This window comes from Rhamphochromis sp. 'chilingali' (assembly GCF_963969265.1).
Source record: "Rhamphochromis sp. 'chilingali' genome assembly, chromosome: 4".
NCBI lineage: Eukaryota > Metazoa > Chordata > Actinopteri > Cichliformes > Cichlidae > Rhamphochromis > Rhamphochromis sp. 'chilingali'.
Window position 1 is genome coordinate 45323004 of NC_137948.1, and position 11690 is coordinate 45334693.

General features: G+C 44.6%; 1 protein-coding gene across 2 annotated transcripts; it reads left to right on the forward strand.

Moving 5' to 3' along the window:
* The first annotated feature begins 3058 nt into the window (after window positions 1-3058).
* Window positions 3059-11329, forward strand: LOC308396223 (ankyrin repeat and SOCS box protein 5-like). Of its 2 annotated transcripts, XM_080881376.1 has the most exons (8): window positions 3203-3341; window positions 5908-6002; window positions 7983-8062; window positions 8152-8259; window positions 8337-8490; window positions 8563-8697; window positions 10113-10304; window positions 10405-11329. In XM_080881376.1, the coding sequence occupies exons 2-8, from the start codon at window positions 5951-5953 to the stop codon at window positions 10542-10544; spliced, it is 861 nt and encodes a 286-aa protein (XP_080737502.1). In that variant the 5' UTR covers window positions 3203-3341; window positions 5908-5950; the 3' UTR covers window positions 10545-11329. The 2 variants fall into 2 exon arrangements, with proteins under 2 accessions (XP_080737501.1, XP_080737502.1); XM_080881375.1 differs by lacking the exon at window positions 5908-6002 and having other exon boundaries at window positions 3059-3341.
* Window positions 11330-11690: the final 361 nt, after the last annotated feature.

Consider the following 11690-nt stretch of genomic DNA (forward strand, 5'->3'; position numbering starts at 1 on the left):
CGCATTAAGAGGCCCTAATGCCTGTGTCTCAACCTCGCGTCTCATAATGACGTGAAGAAATATTTTTAAAAATGATTTAATATGAAGGCAATAGGCAGAACGCTACCCTAAAAAATGTAGCCTCATGGGCAGTGTAGTCCGTGCTGCAGGGACTGCCATACCAGTTATTTGTCTGTGAGTGCGAGGAGGGAGAAAAATGAGAGTGGAAAAGTACGAGCTGTCACCGAGAAACAGGAGATGGAAGCATGGAAATATAATAATAACTACTGCAGCCAAGAAGAGTGATTGAGGAGCCCAGTTGTAAGTAAGCTATTAAGACTCGACTGTACACCGTGTTTGTGTTTTCCTCCGAAACAATAAGTTCCGTTGGAGCAGCCTTTCAACGCCTCTCTCTGTCTTTCACCTCTCTCTGTCTCTCGCAAGCAAAGTTGACCCAGACAACAAAGTAAAGCTATTTTTTGGCCACGAGCCCGACGCGGAACCCGACGCGGAACCCGACGTATTAGCCAGAGGTCCCTTTACTATGGTTCGGAGCCGCGGACCTTCAGTAATACTAATAAATCACACAGCAATAGTACATTCATGAAGTTGTAAAAAGCATGACAATATATTAAGTAATCCAAAGTATTCAGAATACGTTACTCTCATTGAGTAACGTAACGGAATCCGGTTGTTCAGTGATGACGCGACGAATCCTACTTCCGGGTCTAAAGTAGTCTGCGTTTAATATGGCTTTTGTGTTGTTAACATGTTTAATGTTATGTATTTTCTTCTATTTGATCTCAAAAAGCTCCTAAAACAGTCAGTGATCACTGTTGACCTCCCTCGGCTTTTATTACCGCTAATCATTTATTTAAGCTCAGTTTTTAAAACCTTAGGATGTAACTACAGCCCAGCCCATGCAGCAGTATATGAATGACTAACCTCGTATTGTGGATGGATTATCTCAGTTGTTCTCCTGGCTGAAGTTTGGTCCTTTTACAGCATCCTGCCATGCGATTACATTTGTTCCTGACCACCGAGAACACTCACGGTAACTTTTATCGAGTGGAAAAAAAGTTAGCTTGTTTATGTTATGCTAACGTAGCTGTGTCGCTAGCGGTCACGCAGCACATCATTATATACCAGCTAGCCCAACTTCAGTAACCCTACAAACGTTACTGCTGTTTAGTTTTCTGTCTTCATTTATGCTGGAAGTGATAACAGAGCTGTACGTTTTAATTTGTTTCCAAAACCCCGCAGTCAGGACATGCTATTTTGTATTTAGATAGAAGCTAGCGAGCTAACTCCCTGCTAACTTCTAACTCCTTTAAATGTCATAAATTCCGTTTTCATGGATGCCTGGATGTTAAACTCAATTGTTACACCTGGTAGAGCAGAACGCTGATCATTTTATTAAAGATGAAAGACTTTAGACAGTTTTTCAACTCTCAGTAATGCCATAGTGATCGTTTGATATATGGACCTGCAGCGGAGTTTAGACCCAGACACGGCTAGTGACGTCAGACTGAACAACCGGATACGTTACAAAATACATTTTGGGGCATGTATTCTGTAATCTGTAGTGGAATACATTCTAAAAGTAACCTTCCCAACACTTGTTGTAACACTGTAATATATTGTATTGTTTACTTTAGTTCAGTCTGTTACTGTTCTTATTGTCTCGGAGCCACTGTTACCACATCATTTCTTTAGGGATTAATACAGTATTGTGACTGTGACCAAGGAGTAATGACACAGTGGGTGAAAAAATGCGCACACTGTGAAAGTGGAATTAGAGAGAAACAAACGACACCAAGGCTGGAGCTTATGGCCTTTCAGTCAGATCAGTCTGGAGTAGTGATGTGTCGGTCGCGAACGAAACGGCTCTTAGAGCCGGGTCTTTGACGTGAACGACGCGAGCCGGCTACTTATTGGGAGCCGGTTTTTTTTTTTCTTTTTCTCTCACTCTCTTGCTCTCTCTCTCTCTTGCACTTTTCCCCGCTTCACTCCGCACGCGAGCCTTGTGCTTTACGCTGGGCAGAGGGGGGAGGGGCGATAGTTACACTCGCAGTAGCTCAGGAACATAGCGGAAGAGAGAGAGAAAGAGAGCCAGGGACAACAACGTCACATTAAAAAGGTATAGTAATCATCCACAACTATTTTCAGTTGCAGGTGATAAAGGATTCAGAAAGTTTATTCATGCAGGCCCATATGACAGAGAATGTGCATCTTCTTTTTGTTTTCATATTTTAATTTATATTTATTTGTGTTGTGGTTTGCAGTGTTTTGTGTTGTTTCACTTTAAATTTGTTTAAAATGAAAAAGCTGAAAATTTAAATAGTTAAAAGTTGAAATGTGAATAGTTTGTTTTTGTATTATATGATTTATTTATTACATTTTATGTGGAGTGAATAAATAAAAGTATATTTGCGGTGGCACCTAGAGACAAAGCATGTACAAACTTCAAAACAGTTACGAACTCTGAAGCACGTACAAACTCCGAAGCACGTAAAAACACGTACAAAAGACAACAGAAGTGCTCCAGGATGCTGGGCGCAGTGTTGAGCTTTTGTTACTTAGTGGCTACACAAGCCAGCAAGTACCAACGACCGGATTTGGTGTGTGGTAGTAACAAATAAATGAACATTTGTTTTTAAATTATTTGAATATATATGAGTGCTTGTGTATAAATACAGCTTGTGTATAAATACACAAACAATACACATATGCTTTCAATTGTGTAATTTAAATGATCTAGGTAGCTCTGTTTTGGACGTTCAGTTAACGCTAGAAATGTGTTTTGGAGTTTGTACGCGTTTTGTCTCTAGGGGCCACCGCATATATTTATATATAAACATATATAAATAAAAACACTTTTTTTTACATTAGTAATTCATTTTGTGCATTATTTTATATTATTGTTAATAATAAATTAATTAAAGCAACAAAACAACCTGAAGAGTCGGCTCGAATCCGAAAGGGTCGAATCTTTTTAGTGAGTCGAGCCGAAAGAGTCGGTTCTCTAAAAAGAGCCGGAAATCCCATCACTAGTCTGGAGTGGGTCCGACTGGGGAGCGCTCTGTATCTATGCTCCACACGTGGGCGCACATGTGAGATGGCCATGTGCCCCGAACGCAAACAAACCTCTTCAGCCAATCATAAGACTCCCAGCTCGCCCTCCTCCTTTCCGAGCTGCTGCTGCCTGCAGTATTGCAGCGGAGTTCGGAGTAGTCGGAACATGCTGCCGGGGCCGTGTGGAGCTACCGAAGTGTCCCGGAAAAGAGGTGCTGAGCCGGGCCTGCTGCCGAGGCACGTCTCGGAGAGGAAGCGGGCCTGCTGGGGAATTCTTACCAGCCAAGGTGGGCGCATTGATGTGTTTTGGGTGGAAGCACATTGGTGGCGGGGGGATTTCTGTAAATAGTCCCTATCAGAGTGTCAGTGTAAATAACACACTTTCTACAAGTGTGTGGCTGTCAGGTGGAATTTGAGCGTGTTTGGAACAGCCCTGCTCCAGGGCCAAGCGGGGCCTCCAGCAGTTTGACTGGAGCTGAGCAGACGTATGGAAACACTGCCGGCCGGGTGCTTTTATACTAAGGTGGTACATTTAAACGGGGTTTGCACTGAAGAGCTGCTGCTCTGTGAAGCAGCTGGATTGAAGATCCTTAAGCTAAATCAGCAGCACTACTTGTGAAAATACCCACGCAAAACTCCCGATTAATGGCACAGCATCAGTATACCTGTCCAAAATAACTGTGTTTGAACTTTATCACGTGAAACTGCAGTAAGGCCTACATTTAAATGAGAAGAACACAATAATCTCTTTATTACACAAGCACAGAGCACTCGCTTCTGTGTTTACAACAGGCACTTTGTGTCGTGAAGTACAGATCTTACCACATTATACAGAAAACCCAACAATGTGCCCATCGCCTGTGTTCTCCACGCACCTGGTAAGAGAATGGAGGAAGAACTCCCCTTTAACAGGAAGAGACCTCCAACAGAACCAGGCTCAGGGAGGGCCATTTATCCTCGGGCGTTGGAGGTTTAGGGAGAAAAGAATGTCATGAAGGCAGCTCAAGGGTCTTTTCCCTTAGGTTTCTTTGAAATCTGATTTTTTTTAATCATCAGTGGACATGTCATCCCTGCTGGCTGTTAGAAACAATGGAGGTTCACAGACCTCAGCATACACCTCCATTTTCAGCTGTACAGTACATATACTGCACATGCTATGTTTGAATAATGTCGGTAAACAAAGTTAAGTAAAAATTCTGTGTTAGCGGAATTCATCATGCATTCAGTTATTGATACAGAAATGCATACATGTGCTTTAATGCTGGGTCATAATTAGCCAAACACAGAAAGCTGCTCAGTGTATTTGTGAGCTGTTTGTTACATGTTCAGTCAGTAAATACTGATCTAATGGAGGCAGCACTAAGGTCTATGACAGTCCACAGACACACTACACTGGCCACAGGCGTGAATGTGAGTGGGACTGCCCTCTGTGTCAGCACTGTGCAGGCACCCTGCCTCGCAGCCAGCTAGCTGAGAGCGGCTCCAGCTGTTTACGACCTTCATAGGAAGTTTCTTTGTGCTTGCAAACGAGCTTTGCATTCATTTTTCTTCTATTTTTGACAGACGTCTGTCGTGATCTCTGTCTCTGTCTCGGACTTGACTGCGCTTTTTTTTTCAAACCCGCTAACTAAAGATAGCCTGGCCATATCAGACTTGCTTACTACACCCTCCAGTGTCCTGTTTTAGAAAGCCAGTTTCAAATAGTCAGGATACCCAAGTCTGGCACCACTGACAAACGTTACCAACCAGCTGACCCAGCTAGCACAGAGCTACGCTGGCAGATGTTACTAAAAGTTATTTTCAAAAGATGTGTGAATGAAATGTTCCTACATAAGGTGGAGGGTGAGGGAAAGTGGGCTGTTTCAAGTAAAACATTTTAGGGACTTGTGATTGTATCCTGTTATGTTCTGAAAGATTCCTGCAGCGCTTCATTGTAAGAGTGAGGAAGACTCCCAGTGCAGCAGCACGCGTCTGTTTTCAGGAGTTTCTGAGGCTGGAGGTGGTTAATGCTGTGAACACGTCACACACGTGCAGTTTGAAGGTTCAGGTTTCAACCTTTGGTTAATGAATGCTTCTAAATTGGTTTTGGTTAGTTAGTGTTAATGTGGGCCATGCAGGGTTAGGGTTATTACAGTTAACTACAACTAAAAGACTTTTTAGTTCATAACATGAAACTAAACATTTTCAAACAATAACGACTAAACTGAACACGGAAGCTCATTCTGGAAAATGACTCAAACTAAACCGAATCAAAAGCAAAAAGTCCAGATGAAATAAAACAAATTAGAAAATAGAAAACTATGATAACATTAACCTAAAGTCAGCCCTGTGAACATGTTTTTGATACAGAATGATTTAATGACACATCTGTAAAACCTGCAGAAAGCTTATTTAAATGTAGCCCAGTTAAACCCCGCGGCAGCTGTGTCGTACCATCCACAGGACGCCAGCAGCAGCTCACTGGAGCAAGGCTGCGTTCCTACTTAACTGTGTACTGTCACCTGGATGATGACCAAACGTTTCTCCCACTGAAACATCCAGATGAACAGAACCAACCTTTTGGGATTTCCTTACCTGGATGACTGAGCATTAACTGTGCACTCTTAACAGAAACATTACACATTTCTTTGCGGCTGAAGGCAGATTCATTGAATTAGTGACTCACTGACAGAGTGGGCTCAGCTTTTTGATCAGAGAGGTTCGTTGTTATGATCTGGAGACACTGCTCAGTGCTCTGCCACAGGAGGAGCCTGTCAGTGATCCAGCTCATTATAGTCTCATCTGATCATTCTCAGTGTTTTGTTGGTGTTTCGATGGCGAGGTGATTCTTAGTCTGATGTGTCCCGCATACAGGAAGGACAAACAGGAGGAGTGGAGGGATTCTGCTTAAGTCAAAATGTCCTATATCTACCAGTGGCTGGATGTGCCGTGGGGAGACGGAGATATGGGTATGTTGGACGTGAGACTGTGTGTGGGTCTGTGGTGTGTGCTGCAGTGACAGCTGAGGACGTGCTGACGAGCTCCAAATGCAGGTGCTGACGCCCTGCTACAAAACAAGTAAAAATCACGTTTCTCATTAAGTGCAATTCTTTGTGATTCGTCCTGTTTTCTACCTTAATTGCAGATTAAGCAGCAATTTCAGGAGCAGGGCCACGCCTCCAAACACGCTCCTTCCGGTTCTCATCTATATAGGTTCCCCCAGTTCTGCAAGCTGTTCATTCTCGTTTACGTGCCCCACCCGCCCTCCCTGCTTTAGCTTCTTCTCTTCTATTAAGTACATGGGGATCTGTCAGGCCCGGGAGCTGTCGCCGATCCCCTTCGACGCCTTCCCCAAACCACAGCTCAACTCATGTCCAAGCTTCACCTTTACCTACTAAAATGCTGTCAAACATAAAATGAGGACGTGCGCCCAGCGAGTGAAATGTTCTATAAGAGCGAAATAAGCCACGATTAGTCGACTATCAAAGTCGCCAACGACAAATTTAATAGTCAACACTTCGTTTAAAGCCTGGCTTTAAACGAAGTGTTGACTATTAAATTTGTCCTGAAAGACGCAGGAATAAGTAGCAGGATTTAAGAGTGGAATAATGGACTGAAACAGAAGATGGCAGCACTGCATGCACAAGGATGCCAGCTGCCGTTAAACCCCGAAGAAGAAGAAGCAACTCCGGTATCGTCGATATGTCCAAATTCAGGCCGCATCCTTTGGAGGCCGCATTTGAAGGCCGATTACGTTACAGCGATGTGACAAAGGCTTCCCAAATGCAGCCGACAAATGCGTCCTACTTTTCCCCAGATTTAGCACGGCTCAGCCAATTCCAGTTTCCAACAATGGCGGCAGCTACTGAGTTTTAATATTACTCTTCTTAATCATTCTGGGTCGCAAAACAAACTTCTAACATATTTTCAGGCAAGAATGTAGCTGTAAACTTCAAATATCTGCTCGGTTTATCAAGACACCACATATTTGCAAAAGCGCTCTGACGTTTTCGGAGACGTCTGTTACCCACCAGCTCGATAGCGAGCCGGGGGGTTCAATGGTCACTCGAGCCGACGAGAATTGCAGACTCCCGGCAAATCGTTTTCAAACCCACCGTGGACTTTCGCTATTTGGGTTAAACATGATATATGAGTCACTTAGATAACTTAAAACTGTTATTGTTTGGCTTTTTTTTGTGTTTTATTTGTCCCTGAGTAAATCGGTTTGGCTGAGATTAAAGTTAGTTTTGACACAGCTGAATAAACGTCAAACAGACAGCTGACAGAAGTCTGAGATGGTCGAGAGTTTACTCCAGTGTCCTGTTATATTTTAGATAGCAAGGAGCAGACGGCTGAGTTTGTTAAAAGTTTAATAAACTATCATCTTGTCTTTATTTTTAGTTAGCACATACCTTAAACACCTCAAGCTGTAAGCTAATGATAGTTAAATAAGTGCGCAGTTTTACGTCCAATGGATGATGATCTGATTAGTCGACTAATGGCAAAAATAATCTGTGACTAGTCGACTATCAGAATAATAGTTTGTGGCAGCCCTGCCACAAGAAGATCCTTACGCTATATCTTACTGCGGAGCCCTTCAGCTCCGCAGTAAGATACAGTGGAGCATGGAGCCACATGCCTCCAGTGTGTGGGATTCAAAGCGTTCCTGTTGTGGTTTAGAGAACGTGTCAGGCCGCACGTGTGATGTGTGTCCATGGGTCGCAGAGAAGGGAGATGCTCTACTGCTTAGTGTTCAGCAACACAACGGCAGGGTGTCATCATAGAAGTCCTCACATGGACAAACATGTTACTGTTTCATCGTGAAATTCCTGATCTTCAAACTAAGCCTGAGACAGAGTTTGAAAGCACATCAGTCATTAATGAGCTCAGGCTGGTGCTTTGTATTCCACTTTCTACTACATGTCTGCATTTTTTCTGTGTGTTTTCAGGGTCCTGGGCAGATCGTTCTCCTCTCCATGAAGCAGCTTCTCAGGGTCGGCTGCTTGCCCTGCGCACTCTGCTGGCCCAGGTAACTGGACATCGATGTGAGGCTCCGGTAATCGCTTATCAGTTTGAATAAAGCCGACACACGTCCCGTTATTTACATCTGTTTTTCAGGGCTATCACGCCAACATTGTCACCATCGATCATGTGACTCCTCTTCACGAAGCCTGTCTATCAGGACACGTCGCCTGTGTCAGAGCTTTACTAAATGCTGGAGCTAATGTGAGTATCAGCACCATCTGTACATCTGCATGGACGCACCGTGTGTTTGTGTCCAGCATCTGTTTGTGTGTGTCCAGGTGAACGCTGCTACCATTGATGGTGTCACTCCTCTGTACAACTGCTGTACGTCGGGGAGCGTCGGCTGTGTGGAACTGCTCCTGCAGAGCGGCGCACACACGCGTGCGCATCACACACACTTTCCCTCAGCTTTGCACGAAGCCTGCAAGAGAGGTAAATATAGCCAGCGCACTGTTTGACTATGGGTAACACGTGTTAACTGCAACTATGTGTGTACACGTGCAGGTAACAGCCACTGTGTGGAGGCCCTGCTGTCTCATGGAGCAGATCCAGATTATGAAGTTTCCCACCTGGGCTCTCCTCTGTATGTGAGCTGTCTGCACCGACACACAGCCTGCTCAAAGGTCCTGCTGCACAGAGGTGTGAGTCTCATTCACTACAAAGCTGAGTAGCTTCACCTGATGCGGCTCATGTCTGCAGGGCTGTGACTGATGTTTCAAGCTTTGGAGTCCTCTGAACAATCACCTGACAGCTCTGACGCTCGTGCTAAAATGAAAGCTCCCGTAACCGTGGAAATACATCTGAAGGTGGAAAAAGTGAAAATATGAAGTCACTAACGTCTCATAACCAGCAGCTGGGGTCATAACTCCTTTAAGAGACTATATTACCAGTTCTTCAACAGCTGGTTGCCCACAGAAGCCAAGATAAACGTAAAAATCTTGGTTCTCACGTTTAAGTGCATCCATAACCTTGGCCCTCCTCATCTCTGTGATCTGCTTCATATCTCCACTGTTTCCCGCTCTCTCAGATCTGCCACTCATCTTGTTGTTCCTTGTGCTCGTCTCCTCACTGTGGGGAGCAGAGCTGTTGTCATCCGTTCTCGTAAAGCATAACCAAACTTGAGCGTGTTTCCTGCCGGGTAAATGACGCTCCACAACGTGGTGACGTCATTCGGGGCGACTGGAATCGATAAGGGAATCGTTTGCAAAAATGGCAAACAACTCCAAGGAACTGAAACTGTGGGAACCGGTTCTCAACAAGAACCGGGTTTGATACCCATCCCTACTCATAGGAAATATAGATTCCCGTATTTAAGTCACAGCTCAAAGCCTGTTTAAACTGGCTTACTCACTTTAATACAGATCTTACTTGTTGTCAAATCTTGTTTGTTGTTTTTCTATTTAAATGTATTTGAATCAATTTTTTATTGATATGTTTTTTCTTTTTGTAAGGCGCCCTCAAATAAAACGTATTATTATTATGATTAACCCCGAGGACAGACTATGGGGAGATGCACTGCAAAGAGGAGAGTGTTAGGTCAGGGTTAGAGACCAGAGTCACGGTCATGTCAGTGTTAACACACAAGAGTGCGGCTTCCTCCCGGGCGTGTTAGATAAGATAAGATAAGGTATGGAAAGATAAGGAAAAATAAACCTTTGTTAGTCCCACACCTGGGAAATTTGTTTAACAGGCCACGTCCTAAAAAAATAATAGAGGACAGTCCGCATGGTGGTGAGCACTGCGCTCTCACAGCAGGAAGGATCTGGGTTTGATTGTTCTGGTCGGCTGGTCTTTGTGTGTGGAGAGTCTCCACACCCACAGTCCAAATACATGTATGAAGGGTTTCTTTGATTAATCCGGATTGGCCTTGTGTGTGAGTAAAAGCTCTGGAAAGTGCTTCAGGCTGCAGGAAAAAGTGTTGTAGGATGATGTGTGAACAAATGTGCTTGTGGTCTGGAGCAGCTGGAGTGGTCTGTCAGACAAGAGCAGGTAAATGTCTCTGTGTCGACCGTCCATGGTCACGTTTCATGGCTCTGTGGGTGTGTCTGATCTAGGAGCAGATGTAAGTGTGGGCAGAGGCTGCGACAGCCCTCTGCATGCGGCTGTCAGACAGGACAGCGCAGATCAGGTGTCACTGCTGCTCGACTACGGGGCGAATACTAACTTCCGAGACGGCAACAATCAGCGGCCGGTGGAGCTGGCGCCCCCTGGTGGGAAAACACACCAGCTGCTGCTGGCCTTTGAAGGTACTGGTCATGTGCTGCTGTGGTGACTCTGTTATTGTGTAGAACCAGATGAAACGAAGTCGGTCTGAGTCACAGCAGCTCTGTCTCTGTCTCCTTCTAGCTTCTCCAAGGAGTCTCTGCCAATTGTGTCGTCTTCAGATCAGAAATCTGATTGGGCGATCCAGACTGAACTTGCTCCCTGTGCTTCCTCTGCCCGGCCTGCTCACTCACTACCTGGACTACAGAAGCAACGAGCAGTGACGCCACCGTGCACGCTGATATCACCGCTCTGTGGTTACACCGAGTCCGCCGACATTTCACACGAGAACACGCAGACCTGCTGCATGCTGTACTCGCTCTGTTGCACAGCAGATTACTTTCATCGCCATAACTGACGACCTGTTTCTTTCACTAGAACTTTAGTTACAATGGGGACAATTTGTCTTTGTGTCCTAAACAGAATTTGATTGTTTTTATTCCTTTTGTTTAGCCTAATGACTCCTCATGAACTTTAGGTGCTGAAACGACTGCTGTTTGCTCTGCTGGTCTTATCAGGTCTCAGTCTGTAGGTCTCGCCTTAGCTTGGCGATGGACAGTCTTCACCGTGATTGAGCTGAGCGCCTGTTTCAGCCATCATTGTAGTTTCATTGTTCAACTTCACCTGCTTCCAAGGGTCACGGAGAAGACAAAGATCTGATGACGTGAAGGCTCCAGGGTGACCGACATCAGGCTCATCCTGGTGACTGGATGAATATATTTCATGGAAATGTCCTGGACCCCAGTGTGATGGTACCCGTCCTCCATCATTGCTGTTACCGTCTGAGTTCAGTCCAACACTGATCAGAACAACACTGGATAACCCTTCATGACTTACTTGGCGATTTCACTTGTATTTATTCATTTCACTTCAGCTTCGTGTGTATTTTTTAATCTTTCTGAGCTGCTCGTTTTGTGATGTCATATTTATTTTATTGAGTGAGGCTGTTTTCATGTTGTGACTGCTGTAATGTGATCATTTCCCAACGTTTGGGATGAATAAAGTGTGTCATATCTAATCCTCTTCAATTTCTTATTTCCTTGGTAAAGTTATTTATTTGAAGGTCGGGTGTGGAAATACCTCAGCGAGGTGTGTGGTTGTACAAAACATGCAGGTGTTTAATTGGTTGAGTGCCTTTCAGTGTGTTGGCATGTCCACGTCTTTATGTGGCTTAAATCAGGCCAGACACATCTGAGGTGTTGTACAGTTACCTGTACACACCTGTGATTCAGCTCTCTGCATCCTCTTGGTACCAGGTGAGACCGAATCATTGCTTCTAATGATTTGGACTTATTATCACCCCGTACCTTTATTCTGAATGCTTTCATATTAACTCCGTGTGAATGCTACCAATGCCTACTGTTCCCTTG